General features: G+C 40.7%; 1 protein-coding gene across 5 annotated transcripts in view; it reads right to left on the reverse strand.

The window, feature by feature from the left end:
- Window positions 1-21,503, reverse strand: part of ATP8A2 (ATPase phospholipid transporting 8A2) — a 320,265-nt gene that overhangs the window by 269,554 nt on the left and 29,208 nt on the right. For 2 of the 5 annotated variants that reach the window (XM_048294917.1, XM_048294918.1), the window contains 4 exons: window positions 14,146-14,290; window positions 1,655-1,754; window positions 951-1,049; window positions 87-132 (listed from right to left, as the gene is read on the reverse strand). In XM_048294917.1, the coding sequence (XP_048150874.1) occupies window positions 87-132; window positions 951-1,049; window positions 1,655-1,754; window positions 14,146-14,290 (390 nt within the window). Of the gene's footprint in view, window positions 1-86; window positions 133-950; window positions 1,050-1,654; window positions 1,755-14,145; window positions 14,291-14,428; window positions 14,512-15,116; window positions 15,189-21,503 lie in introns of those variants that run through there. The other 3 variants (XM_048294919.1, XM_048294920.1, XM_048294922.1) reach the window with 3 other exon arrangements.

Raw genomic sequence — 21,503 nt, forward strand, 5'->3', positions numbered from 1 at the left:
CATCACGACAGTTAAAGCAATAGAATTGTTCAAAAGTAAGCATTCACTATTTGCATTTTAAATACTTACAGACTGTTCAGTCTTACCTACTGTTTTCTTTTTATTCACTGCACTGTCTGCCTTATGCCTTTTCTGTAAGGAAACAAAACATTTCATTACACCTCATTACACTTCATCACAAATTCCAAAACCATTAGAGCTAAAAAAACGACCAATTGCAAGATGATACATTGGGTCCTTTTTTGTCTTTATGGGGTTTTTTTGTTTGCTTTAAAGTCACAGATCATCTAAATCCAAATGGTTTGCAGAAGAGTATAATTATAAACTTCAAAGTGAGAGTCCCCATGCTGGAAGTCAGGCTCAAACCTGTATTAATGGCAAAAAAAATGCCTCCAAAGCTAGGTTTTTTTTGAAGAAAAACAAAATGAACAATAAGGACCATTTAGATGGTAGACATACTATAAATTCCACGTGCTGTTGTTTAGACTGATATCCAAATGATTTTATTCACCAGTACTTTGCAAAGCAGAAAGACTTCATTCTGACAAAGTATACAAGCAAGTTAGTGCAGGTTTTCCCCAAAACATTCTGCTCTGTCCTCAAGTTGCTTGCATTCCCCCAACCCCCATTTTCAAGACCATCTTAAAGGGCCACATATTTGTCAGGACTCTACAATGTCTTTCCAGTAAAAGCATTAAGTTTGAAGAGGGAGAAACAAATGTCCTGATTTCTACTGTTTTCTTGCACACCACCTATAATGAAAATACTTATTTATCTCAGTGTGTTACAGAAATTCTAGTCAAGTTAACAGCTTTGAAAGTCAAAAGGATATTTTGCTGTTGTTGAGCAATGACTCAATAGACTTCAGAGATGCACGGCTTTCTGGCATTTTATAGCTTTTTGTTGAAACATTTGGTCTTTAGCACAACCTTCCCCATAATCATACTCACATAGTCTTCTATGATTTCTTTGATGCCAGCAACTGTCAAAATAAATAGCAATGGCACCAAGGTGGTATATCTTCCTGTTGGAGAGACATCTGGAATTTGCTGTGAACAGAGGGAAAAAAGACCCATTTTCTATTTGTATTTAAAATTAATTTCCTCTACATTTAGAATTTTATGCAAAGCTCTCAGAAGAGAGAACACAAGGTTCTCTGACTTGCTGTCTGATTTGTGCCTGACAGACATGCAATTTCTGTGGGCAAACTAACCTACAGTCTAGGTAGGTTTGAAGAAACTATGCCATAAAGTTAAAAGATACTGTTGTTGTACATGCCTTTTATTCTAATTCTCCTCTCTTTACAAGAAAATTATACAAATTATATAATTCACATGGAAGCAGTGATAACCTGGACTACCTAAACAGATAGCAGTTTCACAAGAATTCACACATTCTTTTCTAACTATGGTCAATAGCTCCATGTTTTATGACACCACTTATTTTAACTTATTAAGAATAAAAGAGGCTTGACTTTACAAACTACATTGAAAGAAGTCTCTGTCTTCCAATTTCAATTAGCAACTACATACCTCATTAATATTACTGTTAAAGTAAGTTTAATAATTTCTTTGCAGTTAAGCATAACAACAGAAATAACTTTTACTGCATTATCGTTTCATTTTATAAACAAGGCAAAGCAATAAAACAATACCTGCAGTAAGGCAATGAAGAGGAAGAATGCATTTGCAGCTTTTCTTATCTGCTCATACAGGAATCGAGGTAGAAATGTCACCACGCTGTACTTGGCTGTGCTACAGGGTAGAAGATTTTTATCTTAGTACTTCATCAGAATATCAGGCAGGGATCATGACCAAAAAGTCTAAAAGCCAGTGTTAGAAAGCAGTTCAAAGATAACAAAGTAAAGATAGATTTAGAATATGGAGGAAGTAGCTGTTTCAATTATGATAAGGAGCTGTACCAAACACAAGAGGTATCACAGACCCAGAAGGCCCTTGGGCACACTTTTATCACTGGTACCTCTGTTATTGGATGAACTATCAGAGAATTTACCATCCACCCAAATTTCAACACCATGAACAGGCAAGCTTTCATTTCAGTCCCAAGCACTTGATGAGGGGCTTACCCCTCGTCAAAACATGGAATTTAAATGTTGGAGGAGGCAGGGTTGAATGAGAGAAATTAGAAATTCTGCACTGCATTTTTAAAATGCCTCATTTCCCATTTCAGAACAACTTACGCTCAGCTATGAATAATCCTCCAGAACAATACACACTTTTTCAGATTAATGTTTTCTGGCTTTTTTCCTATTTATATCTATACACACACACACACACGTATATATAAATATTGTAACTAACATACATATAACATACATACATATTTCTTCTGCCTTAAAAAAAACCATATTGCACTAACTAGCCTTAATCACCGATGTAATACCTTGTCATCTTCACATCAAATCCATAATGGGCATAAATTCAACTTCAGGAGAAAAGTATCCAAGTTGACATGATAATTTAACCGTTAGCATAGAACCTTCACCTACTAAACTACTGACCATCAGCATGAGTTGGAGATTTAACAACTGAGCACTTGCAGCTCAGTATGCCTTGCAAAGGCCCAACAAGCAATGACAGGAATTTTGAGGGATCGTTTTGTTTGCTTGCTTTGGTTTTGGTTTCATTTTGGGGTTTTTTGTTTTTGCTTTGTTCAGGTTTGGGTTGGTTTTTTTTAACGAAGTCATGTATTTCCAAGGAACCGAGAACACCAGGATACTTCTTTCAAGAAAAAAAGAAAAATTGTTTTCCAATTCCTGTTTTACTGAAGTTTCCTAGCAGTGCCAAGACTACCTTTCCGCTAAGTCTAGTCCTCTCTTTCCCACCAATAAGCCTTCCAGATCAACTGAAATGCACGGCATCACTGTTCAGAAATCATAAAGAACTACGACAACCAAATGCTTTAGCCACATGATCTGCCTTTCACAACAGGCTGCTGCTATGCATGAAACTCTTACTACCTTGATCCACAAGCAGCTGAGTTCAGTGGGGTTCTCCTGCCTCTGCATGGACCAGGTTAGAGAACTACATTCTCCAGCTTATTTGCTTTAGCCACTTTCTTTCCCTTCTTATCTGCTTCATCCCCACCTCCAAGCCATCTAACCACACACTGTTGCATCTTTCAAAATCAAACAGTAACAAGATGTAACATGGCTCAGTTTGTTATAAAAAGCTCTATTTTGAACACTAGAGAAGAATTAGTGCGGTAAGTTAAAAAAACCAAGACCAATTAAAAAACAATTAAGATGCATCTTATCTTGGGAACTTGCCTCATTTCCTCTTCAACCAACTGCAAATCTCATTCTATTGCTACTATTGCTCACCAGAATAAAGTACTTAAATACTCAATATTGTACAGAAATTTCAGGTGGTTGGACTTTATCCTGGCTCACATCTACTAAGCCAACTGAGTGAAATCATACATCCAGGTTTAAAGCATGTAACATAGTCCAGTTATTATATAAATGAAGTTACTTCCTTCAAGTGCTGTTAATTCCTTCCAACTCTACGTATTTTTTGTTTTAAGCAACATTTGCTTGGTCTCGTGTAATAATCTTCCTTTAGCACGGAACTTAATTAAACACACGTCTCAGAATTACCTTGTGACTTAAAAACATGGGTTAATCAAGTTCACGGTTTAGACCTAGAAGTGAATTCTCCAAGAAGTACTAATTAGACATCAAGCAACTACAGATTTTATATCAGAATAGTATTCCTCTAGGTATCACATTGCTATGATTATACTAACACAAGAATTTGACTGCAACCAAGCTGAAACATTTATTAACACCATTCTACCACATACCAACTTTACAGCTAGCTGGCTCAAACATGATTCTTAACTCTAACAATTCTGTTAATGCCAACACAGTAAGGCTCTTTTGAAAGAGGTTTGTACATACTAAGTCACTGCATGTATTCTGTTGCTTAAGTAACTTGACAGATGTCTACAGAAAATGGGTACAGCTCTAATTAGAGGCAGGCACAGTCAGCTGTTACCATACGGACCAGAAACAGCAACCACAAGTATGCATAAAAAGCAGATACATGTCATTATTCATAAAGAAAACTTCTTACAAAAACCTTACTAGTAGTCTAAGCTGGGCAGGAGCATTCAATTGATTTGGCTCCAAATAACAGTTCTTTAAATGATAAATACAGTATTTATTTTTAAATAATACTAAAAAAGCCTTGTGCTCCCTCCCAACAGGTAGATGTGTTAAAACTTCAGGATAATCAAAGCTCAGGAAAAGTTAAAAATCTACAGATGAACAGGTAGAAACTTCAGTCAGCTCACTCATAGCACAGTTTTGGTCACTAAAAAAAAAATAACTGGCAGGTTAGCTCTCTGACCAGCCCCAATCAGAGCCATCTTAACTCCAAGAATACAAAGTCTCCAGCTCACAGAACAGGTTGAGGCAGGTAGAGGAGGGAACCACGAGGGGGAAAACAAACAACAAACTGGTTTCTCCTAAAGCGAGAGCTGTAAACTATGCGAATCTTGCTTAACTACACAAATTTAAACGTTGAACAGGTGTGCAAACACTAAAAGTGGTGTCTCCTCTACACCTGCAAGTTAATTCACGTAAGTCATGTTTCAAGTTACACCACTGCGCAAGTCAGGAGGAACAGTACCAAACCCTGCTAAACAAATGAATTTGGATACACCTGACTACAGCTGAGTCTGGCCCCACTGTTTCTACAGCAATGCAGAGGTTTTCCTGAAAGCAATCACTGTATAAATTGGAAAAAATTACTGTCATTCACATACTTTAACTCATTACCATATTAGTGCGGGTATTACCTAGTTATTTTAGTAGCACTCAAATGAAAAGTAGCAAACAGTGCACTGAGAAACTCAGTAGCAGCTTTCCAGTATAGTCCCTTTAGCTATTCATACCTAATTCTCGCACAACCACTCCCATTATTGCCCTTTCCCCCGTTTCCCAAAAATATTTTATAAAGTCAAGTTTTATTCTTCTGAATAATACTTGAAGAGGCAAAGGCTGTCAGTAAGAGAGGCAGAGCAGTTACTTCCTTGAGACATGTATGTGTGCTGGCGACATGCAGCTGAACACAGCTCTGCACTTTTCCAGGCAGCCATCTAATGCACTTCCACCCCTTCCTTCAGACGGCAACTCCAAGATGAACTTCACCTTCAGGATAATCATGATTAAGAAAATGGGACCTCCTTGAGATACATGGAGTCCCATTTCCAGCAGTCACAAGAACAACAAACTGCCTTTTCCTAGACAGCATTCACACAAACCTACTCATGCCACAGTTCACATACTTGAAATACTCTCCAAGAGCCGAAGAATGAGTATCACCTCATGTTGGTGCTGTTAACACACATCAGTTTGCAGGAACAATTACTAAGAAAGCCAGGCACAGACACCTGAACCACATCAAAGTGGCTGTGTAATTAAAGTGAATGTTACAGACTTGAACTCTTAGAGCAAACAGGCTTTGTTTTCATTAACATGTACAAAAGGTCAGATGCCTGGTAACAGAGAAGGAAGAGAAAACCCCAGAAAACCCAAGATGATCTGCTTGACTTAAGAGCTCAAATACTGTCTTTAGCAGAGTGGTGTTTGCATGCTAAAGTCCTGCCAGGCACACAACACTTAATAGCAAGACTGACATCAGCATGTGAGGCTCTGCTAAAGCTTTCAAGTACAGGAGTAGTATGACAAGCTACCTCCAGGCAGTCACCATTGCAGCAGAAGGCACAGCAGCAAGCTTTACATATTTGTAGAGATATTAACAGAAAAAACAACATTCAGTTATTACACTGAGTACAGAGAAAGCCCATTTATAGGAACATCTCACCAACAAGCTGCTCCCATGTAGAATACTGAGGAGGTGGTTCTAAAGCCAAGTGTCACAAACAAGGTTCTTAGCAGTTGCATGAGTATGACAGTGAAAGGTCATCTACCTCCTTGCACATAGGGAAGATGGTGTACTTTCTTGAAACGTGCTAAAGAGACAAAAATCAACTTGTTTACAAATTCCCCAAAAAATACATCATGAGGGCTTATTAGAAGCAATTACTTACATGCTTATGAAATGATTATTGGTTGACTGAAAATTAGGTCCTAAATACCCACTGTTGGTTTTTATAACAGGAAGCAATTTCTGCCTGAACCAATGCAGTCCTCAATTCAATCGAAGGGCCTTGCTCTGTCAGACGAGTCCTCAAGACTATAGTTCTTACAGAGGAAGACTCCAGCCAGCAAGGCTTTCACTGCTCTGTTCATGGCTGTACGCTTCTGTCAGCCAGGAAAAGGGTATGTGGTGCTTAAACACTCCAGACAGTTTGAGACAGTCCCTGAGCTCGGGGCAGAGCAGAGAAGTGTGAAAGGAGCAGGACTTGCTCTTGCAGAGTAAAAAGTGCAACAACTTGAATACTGCAAGACATCATTGCTTGAAGCTCACCAAAACAAGACAAAAAAACCCGGAGTGATCACATTACATCTGTCACCCAGCTCTGGAACAACCACTGTCCATAGTCCAAGCACATATTTTGTTTCCATCTTTCCCTGCACTCTGCTAGAGTTTCTCCATAATAGCGGAGACATTTTATATATACAAGTTCATATATTGTCAAAAGAAGAAATGGGTTTAAGGGACATTCTTCTGCTTAGCTACTGAAACATCAAATCCTGAAAGATTTCCCAACAAAGCTGCAGCAAAACTGTAGAAGATGAATCTGTTGTCTGAAATTATCCACACAGACAATGAAACTGATTGAGAGTATTCAAATGCATTAGAATGAATCAATTTTAACTTTGACTGAGAACAACTATAGCAGCTTCCAGCTGAAGAAAACTTATCAGTGGGATAGTTTTCATCTCAAGCACCTCACCACTTCCCCACATTCCTTATTTCTTCATTTATAGTATGGGCTTCCACCAGAAGCAACTAAAGGCACCACTCTTTGGAAAACTCCTCCTTCTCCTCGTTTGTTACAGGTGGAACTGATCACATCTTAGAATCCCTGAGCCCTCTTTTCTCAAATCATATGATTTAGGGGAAAATTATTGTTTCATACACGTTTAAAAGAGTCAGGACATATCAACCCAGCCCACTAATTTCCCTGCAGGTCAAGTTCCATTAGAACTTGTTTTATAGGGGCCACAATGGTTTGGGTCTGCTGCAATTTAACAAAACTTTTCAGAACAGTTTATTCAAGTTAAATTCAAGGTTTCATAGACAAATTATGAACAAAAAAAAAAGCAGACAGTTGTCAGCTAGATAACCAGCCACTAAGGCTGAGGAGTGTTTTAGACAAGGGAAAAACTAAATTAGCACAGACATTGCAGATCATTCTCACATCACTATTTTCTGGTCATGCACATCTGAGTGTTGCATCCAACATCAACACCTAGTAAAATGGTAGGGCGCTAAGGGCAATACTCAATGGTTACCATTGCTTGAGCAGGCAAGTAGTGCTATCTACCCTCATGCACAAGCTCCATTTCAGGAGCAAGATGATCAGGCTGACAAACCCAGCCTGGCTGAGCTACCTGTACTTCCTCCCAAGCTGCATCAGCAACGAGCTTATCTTCAAGTGCTTCAACTCAGCTGCTCTCCTTACACAGACCACTGTTAAGACAGAAGTACCTGAAAATGCACTATGAACTCTTGTCCACTGAAGCACAACAATCCCATTACTTTCTAGTTCATTAGGATCACCTCCTAACCATGCAAGGATTTTTTAGAATTTCTGACCTGGAGTACCTTATTCCAAACTGCCCCAGTATCAGCAGCCCTACTGCCATACACAGCTAGTAAAAGACTGCAACAAATAATGTAATTGATGTTAATTACAAAAGCAAATATTACTTCCACTAGGAAAGTCTCCTACAGTAGTGCAGTCTTAATACAGAGTAGGCACTGCCACAACTGCTTATGCTCAGTTTAGTGTGAAAACCAGACCACGTGTCACATTTAATAGAAGCAAGAGCACTTTTGCTTCAAAATCCAGTACCCTGGAGGCTTTTCCTAAAGCACGCAAACAGAAAAGGCCTTTCCATGAGTTCCCTATTCATTAAATCCCTACAAAAAGGGGAACAGATTCCTGACTGGTTTTCAGTAACAAATACATTAAACAAAGACTGTTTAGAAACAGTACTAAAAGCTCTGAAGGCATGATATTGTTTCAGCATGCGTGCGAGCTCATCACTACAGTAATACATCCTTGCTTTGCAGTAGCCCCGCTGGCAAGCACAACTCAATAAAAACAGGGCTGACCAGCACAGTTAACCTCAAAATTCTACTGTCTAATAAAGTAAGTTTAGTACCACATTTAGTTGCTGTGCAAACACAAAATAGCCTTCACATAAACACAGAGCATTGATATGAAGATGGCTAAAAAAAATACCAAACAAGTCACACAAGCTAGCTAGCTGTCTAAAAGCCAGAGTGCTAGCTTCAGTTTTAAAGCATATTTTAAACTCTAAATGTCACCACAACTTAAGCAGTGTTTATTTTAGTGACAAGCAGGGGGCTGGTAGAAGAAATTAATATTTAGTCTGTCTTGGGAGAAATGTAATTATCTTCACAACCCACAGAAACTATGTGGAATGCAGTTATTACACTTCTTAAACTCTACTTAGGTCCACTTGAGATAAACTTGCTCTTCCACCTTTTTCTACAGACCACTAGCAGCCAGGGAGACTCAAAAAGAGAAAAAGGGACCCAGTTTAATTCACCTGCTGTGTTGCTACTGCTGATTTATGAAATTTATCACGCCAAAAGCCACCAGAACAATTTCAGGATACCAGAGAGCTCAGCATACAGCAGGTGAAAGGGCACTAGAACTCCCATATCTGTGGTTGTTTTTCATCCAGACATTTCATCTAGGCAAAATTCAACAATTAAACTGTCCAGGGGTTCTTGGCCCTAGGAATAGCCCAAGACCAAAAATGCAGCAGCTTCAAATACACTGGTACAATCTCTATACACAACACAAGCATACAGTAACAGGTACTTTTAGTGAATTTTAATGGCTAAAATAATCATTCTGTAGCTGTACCCAAGCCTTTTTCATTGTGATAGATTGCAGTATCAGCAACAGCTACACTGCAGGAAACAAATTTTTGCTTATTTAAAAAAATATGTTACACTAAATACTTTTCTTCACTTAAAATAGTATCTACCTAAAACTAAAAAGAGTTAAAGGATTAGTTTAACACATGATTAGACTTGCAGCATTCAGATTATAATAATACATCCCTTCTTCGAAAAATTTCAAAATGCTGTTCTGCAGTCAGGCAAGCAATCTGTTCACATGACAACAGAAGAGTATTTGAAATGTAATACTAACACAATAAAACAAATGGCCAGTGCCTGAACTCTACTGAGAATAAACTGAACAGAAATAGAGGCATTTTTACCTGAAGAACATGGATACATTTTGGTGCAAGATGAATGCTGGGTTACACCACTATGTGCAGAGAAATTCACTTGCATGTAGCAGACTACAATCCACACTTTCAACCAGGTCGTAGCAAACACTACTCGGGTTACAAGGGTCAGTACTAATGAGTTAGTGATACCAGCAACTCCTGTTTCACCATTGAGAACCTCCCCACACCATCAAAAAGCATGAACGCTGCTAAATCACAACTGACCTTCTACAGTACCCACACACAAAAGCCAATAAAGCAATGCACTTGGCTTCATTTAATACAACACACATGAAATTAAAGGAAGAATAAAGATTGTGTTTGCAGTTTTGTCACCAGCAAGCATCATGCAGACACTGATGGGACAGTCTGGGACTACAGATAAACAGGAGTCTGTTTAGTATGGGACTTATGATTATACTAGAAGCCTTGCTACAGTCTTCAGGGATAAATTCCCCAGTGCAAGTGCTTCTGCCTTACGAGACAAGAAATTGATTCTCACCTGTTTACTTGGGTTTTAAGACCCTGTACAGTTTAAAAGTAAACACTCAAGACTTTTTGCTCATTACCTTTTCTAATAGAATTTAACTTTTGCCTGTATGGAAGACAAGTTTCTGAACTGAGGATTTTCTGGATATCAGAATGCAACTTCTAGGACTTCCCCAACAGGTCAAGCCACCAAAGTCTGTTTTGATAAGAAGCTTTCAAGCAAGGCTTTTGGATTCAAGAGCCATTAAAAACAAGTTGAATTTTGCCCTTCCTGAGTGCTGCTGTGCCTGACCTCCCAACTCAAGCCACAAACTGAGACTGAACTTGGGGTCCTGATTCAGATGCAAGTCAGATTTGCACCGGGATGCATTACCAGGCCTGGAACAGAAGAATATTACCTAGAGCAACATTTACAAGAACAGCTCCAATGAGCTTTGAAAATTTGGAGACAATTTCTAATGTCCTTAAAGTTATCTCAGCATACTTGTTCTTCCTGGATGAATAAACCAGAAGTCCAACTTCTTTTGCATCAACATTAACACACACAACAAGTGAGGGGCTCAAATCACTTCACTGGTGATTTTTACTGCATGCACTGAAGAAATTCCTATTACAGTACTATTATACATTCAGAACAAGCCACTGGTGTCAGAGTAGATTCTTTAAACATCAAGAAACTGAATTTACATGAAAACAAAATTTATAGAACATTCTCACTTCAAGAAAAATGTCCAGTCTTCACTGAGGATACATTTGGAAATGTGTTCATGGCATTACGTTGGTCATCTCAGAAGTATTAACACAGCATTCAAGCCCCTACCACCACACTCCACCTGTATTCCTTTGGTCTTACAAGGCAATAGGGAAGCTTGTTTCCCATCTTGTTGTGGGCTGACTTTGGCTGGACACTTGGTACTCCCTGATCTGCTCTATCATTCCTCTTCTCAGCAGGACAAAAAAAACCTCATGGGTCAACATAAAAGCAGTTTAATAAAGCAAAGGTCACATAGAGAAGCAAAGGACAATAACAAAAACTTACTCCCTACTTCCCACTGGCAGGCATGTCCAGCCACTTGACAGGAAGCAGGGCTTCAGTACGCAGAGCGGTTGCTCCAGAGCACAAATGTCACAGTAAGTGGCACAAAGCTGTGTAGAGCAACTGGAAATCTCCTCAACATAAATGTTTCATTTCTTACTGGACTTAAATGTACAGAAAGGCTCTGGTTAAACTGACAAGTGTTTAAATTACGTATGCTGAATATGTCAAAACAGGTACTAGTTAGCTTTCGTAAAAGCAAACATTTAATACCGCAGTACAGCTATGTTGCACAAAGTAATAACATTTGTTCATTTTTTACATATGTCAAAGCTTCTAAAATGCTTCAGCTGAAAACAGAACATAACTCACCTTTTAATAAAACGTCCAAAAAGTAACACATACCAAGTTTTTCAAAATGAACAGAGCAGGACTGAAAACAGCTTCTGATGCAGGTAGAAGGGGTGTTTCTATAGATGTAATCACTGCTGCTACAGGATAATAAACAAAGTGACAGCCATATATATGCACGTGTCAAGGGCCAAGCTAAATCCAGCCTATAACATACAGCACTAAGTTTTGAAATAGTTTGTTACAAAGTTCCAAGAACACAAAAGAAGTTGGCCATTTCTCTGCACCTCCTCATAGTCTCATTTACACCAGAGAGCCTGGGGAAAGAAGAAATGTTTCTTCTTTCTACATCCTCACACTTCAAGACTTCTTGGAGTGTTAATGCCATCTTGCCATCCACTTAATTTTTGCAATAGCACTACACACTACTTAGTGGTATTAAGAGAATTATCTATTTTTCTTAACTTATCCAAAATTAGTTTGTCTTTATGCTCCCACAAATATTGGAACTCGCTTTTACCACTGCTTCTCTACCCACAAAAAGTTAAGCAGCTCAAGATGTTTAGAGCATCTTACACAAAAAGCCTTATCTCTAACCTGCCCTCCTCCATGCTCTGCACTTCCATTTCTTGCTGTATTTTGCTTTGTTTTGAGCAAGCTTTTCACACTACCCTTAATTTAGAAAACTTCCTATGAACATTCACAAATTCCCACTATTATTCAGAGAATCCTTGATGACTACCAAAAATATGACAGTCAGAATTCACGTAATTTAAAATAAGCTGGTTTATTATTTTCAATTCAGTTTTCCACAAGCCCTTATGTACAGGTGTTTACATGCTTACCCAACACCTTGCTCTTGTGGTACACATGCTTCCTAGGGAGACAAAACGTCTGCAAATCCAACAGTAAGAGAAATCCAGTGCTGAATGAAATTCTGAAGCTGAACACAGTTAAGCAAGAAAGTCCAAAAGGCAACAGAGAACTCCAGTTCCTCAAGAGAAACTCCAATATACTGAAGTAACTAAATAACCAACCACTCATACTCCACACAAGGCCTCCTTACTCACATATTACAAGCTCAGATCACCTGTGCCTTCAGTCCCACCAGGCTGGGGGAAGAAAGCTAATCCAGAGGATGGAAAGAGCACAGGCAATGTCTGTCACCTTTTAAAAGTCAAGGGATCAAAGCTTTCTTACTAAGCAGGAGCAAATCATTATAAAGTCAACTTAATTTCCAAGTGACACTAAGGAGCGAAGATTCCTAACCAAGTAATGAAAGTATCTCTACTTTGCTATTACACTACCTACATTTTGCCCTATCCCTCACAATATTCCTCATGACTCAAAATTTGCCTGTCAAGAGGCAAAGATGCAAAAAGGTAATGAGAAACTTGTACAGCTATCAGGGGATAGCTGCCAGACAGCAATTGGGCCCAACTGCTCTTTAGTAATAGCACTGTCAGGAACAAGTTCCTGGTAGCAGAGTCACACACTACTTTTCTGTAAGATTTAGCCAGATCAGAACAGAATCCCTTCTGGAAAACCTAAACTACAGGTTCTGCTCTATTCCCTGCTTTTCCTTCTTAAAGCAGAAAAAGCACAAATAGCCTATGCACAGGAAACAGTTAAACTCATCCTTCAGTCAGTCAAGGAAAAATAAAGCAAGAAAACATCCACTGTTTCTACCCACATAGAATAAGGAAGATACTAAGAAAATGTGTCATTTTAATTGCTCCTAAACCACAGACTTTCCCAGACAAGTATGTAACGAGTCAAAGTTGAGGAGAAAACCACCTATAAGTAAGTTGCTGTGGTGCCTAGAACACCAGCACCCTTCCAGAGGATATTCTTAGAACTGCCCTTGGTAATACACACAATAAACCAGATAATGGAAATCATCACTTCACAACATGATATAAAACTCCTCTCTTTTCATAAAGGCACTCATTGTGTAAACTGTTCTTTGAACAATAACCCAAACATCTGCATTAATGAACAGAAGCCTGCTAAATAATGCTCCTCCTTAATCATGACAGGAGCCATCTGTTCATCCAGCTAACCCCAGGCAAGTGTGGCAAGCACCGCCACAACTTGCTCACGTTATGCATCCTCATACTCCATGTTTCAGTCCATGTTGTGTTTCCAAACTACAACAACATGGTATTAATCATACCACTGAAAGTATTAACACACACACACCCCTACATTAAAGGCTCCAAACAGAAAATAAGATTACCTCTGGTCTTCAATTAAAAGACAAAAGTGGACCGTAGCCTTTTACACACAGGGATGCCAGCTTGCAGTTTCTGTAGTCATTCTTGTCCTGTTAGATGTACTTTCTCTTTTCTTCCTTCCTATTCTATACATATATGCTTAGCCTAGTTGTTTTTTCAACCGAACGCTACTTTTTAAGGGGACATTTCATGGAGTTTACTGGATTCTACCCAGAACTCCCACTAAATTTTCATGGCCTAACCCTTGCATCCAGAAATACTTGAGTAGGTCCTCTTACTCCAAAATTCAGTGCCCTACTGAAGTGAACACCTTTTTGTGCATCTTGCCCACGCGGCTCTACCAGCTCCCTGCTCTCACTACTGTCGACGGAAGCAGCTCATCCCTTGCTGCTGCTGGATTCGCCCGTGCACTGGCCAGACCCTAGTACCCACCGCAGGCAGTAAACCCATCCGCCTCGGCTGAGACGCGTTTTATTGTGTTGAAAGCTGGCGTGGGCAGGGTCGAGAGGCGAGGGAGAGGGATCCGAGTCCTCCCAGCCCACGGCTGCGGGGTGTGCGGGCTGCCGCCTGGAAAGGGAGAAGCGGGGACTGCTCCATACCTGACCCAGTTGTCGCGGAACTTGCTCTGCTGGGGCTGGTTCAAGTAAATGGTGCGGGCTGGTGCCTCGTCCAGATCCGCCGCGGACGTGGCTCCGGACATCTCATCATCCGCCTTCTTATAGCCCGAGGTGGAACAGACAGGTCCTGCAAGGAGAGCGCGGAGGGCAGGCGGTCAGCGAGGGGCCGCACCCAGCGGAGCCGGGCCGGCAGCTCCAGGGGCCGCGCCGCGGGGAAGGGCCGCGGGTGGGCGGCGGCTGCGAGCGCGCCGTGCCCGGTGTTTACCACGGCGGCGGCTGTAAATAATGCGTGTCCGGGGAGGAGGCGGCGGGGCCGGCCGCAGCCAGCCGGCGGCGGGGACAGCGCGGGGCCCGCGCCCCCCGCCCCGCGGGGATGGGCCGAGCCCCGCCCCGGGAGCGCCGCCCCCGCTCCCGTCTGTGCCAGCGCCGCTCCCGCCGGGCGGCCCCCCCGCGCCCCGTGTCCCCCGCCTCCCAGCCTCCTCGGCTCCCGTGGGAGGGAGGCAGCCAGCATCCCCCGCACCGCCGCGGGCTCCGGGTCCGCCCGGCTCCTTGCCGCTGCCCGCCCGCGCGCAGCGCATCCCGAGCGGCCGAGCCCAAACCCGCGTTCAGGGAGCAGCGCGGCATCCCCGCCACAGCTCGCCCAGACCCCCACGGCGGAACGAGCTGCCTTCCCCCCGCCCCAGGCACCGTGCGGGGGAGGCTACGGTCGGGCGGCTGGGGAGTCTGTCCCTAAAGCTAAGGCTCAGACTGAACTGATAAAAAATACTGTCTTGCTTTACACGTGCAGCTTCAAAGCTTTGACTTTAAGCGGCAGAAACGTAAAGTAATTTTCATCTCCCCCTGGTCTGGAGTGAATTGAGTTTTATAAGCATTGTTTACCTTTACATTAAAAGAATGGAAAAACATAAGGGAAAGGAGCTAGCTATTTCCTCTGTCAAGCCTCAAAACATTACCAAAGTTGTGGAGACAGATTTATTGCTTTCCCCTTCTCTTCTGAGCCATGGAGATACTTTAAGTTAGTTGAGCTGTAAATATATTAGATAAGAATTTATCAGTTTAATAAATAAGCCATGGATTTACAAGCTAACACAGGTAGCTCTAGACAAGAGCAAGATAACTTGTTTCATAAGAATGTAGTAAAGATGTTATGTTAGCATTATTTGAGAACTTCATTCAAAGGTTAACAGAAGCAATAAACTTTACTGTAAAGCAATAAAACTACTGTAAAGCCAAATCTATTTCTGAATTCTGTATGAAGCTAAGATGCTGCTGCAACAAGCTGATCTGATCAGACAGTGGCTAAAACGGACTCCTGCAATGAATAGGAGAGGCCCCTGGAATTACATCCTCTTTAATAAAGTTTGAGGGAAAATTTTCAATCCTATACAACCTTAGCATATCGAACTTGTACTGTGTGAAAACTTGTCCTATTTAAAATAATATACTTTTAAGCTAACATCCTACTCATCCCAGACTTTCCCAATGCTTGGTTCTGTATTGCCGGTGCAAACAGGCTCGGTATTCTCCAGGCGTCAGCCACTGGAGGGCAACGTTACCCATTCCTCTTACACCGCTGTCATGCACACAACCTTTGCAGGGCCAATAAAGCCGATGTAATTAACAGACTGATGTGCTTTCAACAGCACCACCTCTTGCCCGAGGCAAGTGTTGCATACTGTGAAGTCATACTTCGGAAACATTAAGCTGATTTGTAAGTTCGAGGCTAATTAATTGATTTTCTTTTATTTCAGTTGATACCACTTCAGACAGCAAAAATATGCCAACTTGATCACTTTTACTTTGTGAAAAGAGACAAATTCAGAAAGTGAAATATGAAGACTACACACTGTGCAAGGCTATGCCATTATGATACTATATTAGGTTACTCAGCCTGAAGAAGCTTGCCATGACACAGAAGACCACTCAGCCTTGCTGAGTGGATGTTTTCCCCTTCAGAAAAACAGAACTAAATGCACTACTGGATGTTTGTTATCCTTTCCCATTGATTTCATGTTGTGTAACTGCAAAGGAGATCAAACAACAATACTCTTAAGAGCATTAAGTGCAAGGAAGCAGCTTTCATCAGTTTTCCTAATCAAGTGCCAGAACACAAGTGCAATTATTCTAGAACAAACATGCTGTAAAAATTGTTGTTTTTTTCCAGAGACCTTATTTATTTGGGGGTTTTTTCATAACTTCCTCTGATGCTTGAAATCCTCTTGCTGACTAGTTTTCCTTGCTGCAAAGTATTATGAAGCTGTCCCACAACTTTAAGGATTAACTGAGTCAATACAGCTGATAAAGTTCAGAGGTATTTAGGTTTAATTAATGTACTATGCTTTTGGCTGCTCTCTCCAAGACAGGTGCCTCAAGGACCATTTGTCTTGTTCTCTAGATGCACTGAAATATTCTGAAAGCAGACTTACAAGTGTGTAGAAACAGCTGTAATAAGGTTTTGGGTTTTGAAAGCGGCCCAAGTCAGCTGCTTCAACTCTTAGTGGAGTAAGACTCATTTTGGAAGATTATCCAATAATCCTGCCCATCAGGAATGCCTTCCACCTCCCTCCCCTGTTACTAAGCAGATCACATCAAAAAGCCTGCAGATAGCGGTCTTTACTACTGGCTGTAGATCCTCTCCCTTCCCTACATTTCCAAAAAAGTTAAGGAGCTCTAAGCTTCTGAGGGCCTCCTGGTGGGCAGCAGTCCTAGGGGTTACACCCCCTTCAGAAGCATCCGCCCCAAGGACACCTGGCCACATGCAGACCCATCACTTCAGCCATGCAAAAGCAACTTCACCTCTGTTTCTTGTTTCAGAAGGACTGTGGATAAACACAGCAGAGCTGACCACCTCAAACAGTTGTGGAACTTGAAACAGAAAGCTCAGCAGCTCTTATTCACAGTAGTGTTTCCTTCCCTGCACCCAGAGGAATTAGACTCATTGACTTCACTTTAGGGCATGCGAACTTTTCACTCTCTCCACAAGACTTGCACCTTTCCTGTTATTCACCCAAGGACTTAAAACACTGCTAGGCAATTTATTTTGCATAAAAATATTCGTGCTTCAATTAGTAGTATTAATAACAGACCACTGTATCTCATAGCCTCTTCATTTAGTGTGTTTAGCTACATCAGATTTTGAATGTCCTAATCACATTGATCTTAAGTCTGCATCACGGAATTGTTTAGGTTGGAAAAGACCTTTAAGATCCTTGAGTCCAACCACGAACCCAGCACTGCCAAGTCCACCACTAAACCATGTTCCAAAGCACATCTACCTGCTTCTTAAGCATCTTCAAGGATGATAACTCAACTACTTAGATCCTTGTGGAATTTAAACGTTGTCCAATACACCTTGCTTCAATTCTGAGGCATGATACACTTTCTGCAGGAGTTTAATACTGTCTCCCACTGTGCTGCACAAATTCAATGAGTCAGACTTGAGTTATAAACTCCTTTATAAAAAGCCCATTCATTTCTTCAAGGCTCTTACTTCACACTTTTTAACGAGGTTTCTTCTAAAAAAAGATGGAATTAAAACTTGACAAAAATAAAGAGATTTTATAGCTTTCTCTCATCATTAAGAGAAACCAGACTTGATGCCCTGAAAAATTCACATGGCATTTATTATCACTTGAAAAGCAATGAATTATGGCTTAATACTCTTACATCACTGGGCCTGCAAATAGGGCATTTTTCCATGTGTATCTGTCTCCTTAATGTCTGCTCAGTAACAGTCATAGCTCCTGTATGATTGAGTAAATAAAGTGTTGTGAATTCTGTAGTGTTTTGAAAGATGAGTCACTTGGGATGCTTGTCAACTGTCAGAAGTCACAAGAGAACTCGTGCTGAAATTTTATCACTTTTCTCTTAAGTAGATTAGCCAGCTAGTTACTACTTCTAGCTTGGGGATGTGCTTGGTTGCTCTAACATGTGCTCCACTTTTAAGAACAAGTATACAGAGCAATTAAGCCCCTCACCAAAACATCAGAACCACAATCTGTGAGAAACAGCTGGTTTTTACAGGAGAAGTTCACCAAAGACTTCATGTCATTTAGAACTAAAGCAATGTTAAGAGGGTTTACAGCCAAGAATCAGACTTCTGATTCTGCACACTGTTTGTGGGACTAGGATCTAGTACAAGAAAGAGCTAAAGTACACTAAGGTAAAGAAGTTGCCCCCACTTGAGTAGAGTTGGACTACAATCTCCAGGGATCCTCTCACCTTAAGTACTCTGTGATTCTAAGCTTAGACAAAGTTTAAGTAGCCATACAAAGTTCCCTGTATGCCCCCAACTGTACTAAGTGGCAGACATCTTTCCTCAGAGTGAAAGAGAGCCTCACCAAAAGCCTCCAAACTTTCTCATTTACAGAAAACGTGGCATTTTTGTTATTGCTTAAGCCTCAAAGAAAGAGTTATCAAAGTGAACATCAGTGAAGCTAAGAGCCATATTTAGAGAGGTGGCAGACACGTTGGGACTTTTCCTTGCACTGAAATGCAAATTTGGCTCTCAACAAGCCACCCGGATTCAGTAACACCATCACTTTCTTGGGATAATATTTTTCCACAGGATTACCATCACAGAGTACCAAAGATGACACCAAATGAGGAGTTCTGCACTTCAGAACTGTCAACAAGTTAATACATGAACAGTTACTCTGAAGCTTGACTAAACGCGCTGGTTTTACCTGAAATACATTATTTCTTGCACTATTTCCCTAGCTGCCTTCACTGTTCAACAGAAATGCAGTTGAAAGTTAATCTAGAAGCGCATAAGGTAGGAGTTCAAAGAGGCAGAGCACAGCATGCTGCCGACAGGAGATGCAGGGTATGAACTTCCGCTACCAGGTCCTCCAAGAGAGCTTTGTTCCATAGGACAGGGATATCTTGACCTTGAGTTATAACGAGTTCATGTGAAAAAAAGCCTGATGAACAGTGTTACAGTTTTAATTTTTAAGAATTTAGAAAACTGCCACAAGTGTTCAACAGCATAACATTGTAGGCAGACACTCTGACATACTCATGCCTGAACAAAGGAAGATCTGGAAGATTTCACAGTGGAGCTTTTATTTTCTAGCTCTTCTATTATCAAAAGTTATTTGAGATACACTTCCTTCACTGTAGATATATGCCCTGCAAAGTAAGATGTCTTTAGATCATCTGCATGTAAATACCAGAATTCATAACAGCAGCAGCCTTGAAGTTAATACACAGTTGCAAAACACCTCTCAGTTCTCTCAAGAATCATGCAAGAACTGTTCTGCTTTAAGTTACTGGAAATGATGTGGCTCTTTCATTTGCTAAAGGAGAAGCAAATATGACACAGTATTCCTGCCCAAATGACATTTACCCTAAATCTTAGGAGTAAAGCAAGTTGCATCAAGAAATGAAGCTATTATTTTCTAAAAAAAGTTATATTTAGTCAATGGTGTCTTAGGTGTGTTTTACTGCAAACTATTTCAGTTCTGTAAACAGCACCATAGATGTCACTAACATTTATCTTTCAGGAACTTGAAGCTTTCAGCAGGTACAGTTAACAAGTGTGGTACCCAATTAACTTTGATCATGAAAATATTAACAAATCCTGTCAATTTTAATAGGTAGTTATAAAGCTTTCCTCAGCTTTTCTAAAGATAGTACGCTGCAGTTTGAGGCCAACCAGAACTTCTCTTTACTACAAAACATCTTTTATACATGATAGTAACAAGTGTAGGATTTCCAAAGGAATGCAGAAGTTGAGTAGGAAAAGGAGCACAGTTAAGTACTGTACATTTTCACCTGGGACTTCACTGGCACTGAGCTTCTGAGCCAGTGGTATCTAATCAGCTTAGAGGGTTAAGAGTGCTTCTGTCTAGGATAACAAGGAGGCCATGACAAATTCTAGTGACAGAAGATGGTTATTAGCTTCAACATACCCAATACATGAGAACACATGCGCAGCAACCTTCAGACTATCACCAGGGAATGCTTCTCATGCTGGGAGCAAGAGCTCTCTGTCCGTCTCCATCATTTCAGGCATTAGGAACCCTACTACTACAGGTCTTGTACACTAATAGGCTGAAGTGCTTGCTACCATGCAGCACTAGAAGTGGACAACAAATCAGTGCAGCTACTTACTGAAATGCTATTGCAGATATCTAAGTGACTACTCAGTCTGCTCAAGCTCCTCTACTTATCAGCTTGTGCTGCAAGGCACAAACAGCATTACATGCAGTCCCAAGGAAGGTACGGTTTTTCTTACAGGCTAAAGACAATATGAAACAGAAAAGCTGGAAGTAAACTCAGGTCTGACATTTTAACTGGTAGGTACATCCTCCAAGCGCTTCTATTGCAGGTTTGGATTTTCAGGGGTTCTTAGGGTTTGGGATTTTTTTCCTTTTTGGTTTTGCTTTGGTTTTTTTTTTTTAAATAGTTGCATGCAGAAAAACTGCAAGGATAGTAAGTGAGCAAAAGAACAGATTAGAGTTCTTCACACAAGATATTATTCATAAAAGTTAATCTGAATTTTTATCTGTCAACAGCTAAACTGATAGTGAAAAAACTTTGCGTTCAGCTAAAGCAACTTGACATAGCTATGGAACAGTCCTACTGTGAGTCAAACTTAGGATAGTGGGAGTTAAAGCTCTTGGATAACTCCCCTGTTCAAATCAGAACACAAAAAGACACCCATACCTTTGCAGCAGTTGTTTTAGAGATGCACAGTGAGAAAGAACAGCAATTTTATGCACAGCAGTGAATCAGTTTTGAAGATAGGATTTTTTTTCTGTGCGAGATACAGACCAATAAACAAAGCAAGATTCAGATGAAGACAGTAGCTCCAAAAGGATATTAAGAGCAAATGAAGCTTCAGAAGCACAAGAGAAGACCGAGCAAAGGACCATTATTCTCTGGACTCCAGGATGCAAGGAGGAACTTGTCATCAATCAAGCTAACAGATATTGCACAGGAAAGTAAAGAGACACAGGTCTGTAACTTCACTCCTCCTCTTTACAGCTATGCAATGCATTGATTATCAAAATTAACAAGACTAAGAAGGCTATCGTTGGACAGGAAAGTTAGCCAATGGGATAATGCTCATGGACTTCTAGCATCTCACAGTGCACTTCAAGGATCGCTGCAAAGAGTGCTGCTATGAAATGGGAGCTCAGCTAAGCCAAAAGAAAAGCTTGGCTATACTGGTCAATCCAAGGAAGACCAATTTGCCAGTGGGACGTAGCTACAGAAGAACTGCAGTGTTCTAATAAATGCAGAGATACGGCATAGGTGGATCAGTAGTTCATAGATGATTGTGTTAACAGACACAGCATCAGCAGCTCTCACTTCACTAAACTGCATACATTTAT

The sequence above is a fragment of the Corvus hawaiiensis genome, chromosome 2 (assembly GCF_020740725.1).
Source record: "Corvus hawaiiensis isolate bCorHaw1 chromosome 2, bCorHaw1.pri.cur, whole genome shotgun sequence".
In the NCBI taxonomy this organism is placed as follows: domain Eukaryota; kingdom Metazoa; phylum Chordata; class Aves; order Passeriformes; family Corvidae; genus Corvus; species Corvus hawaiiensis.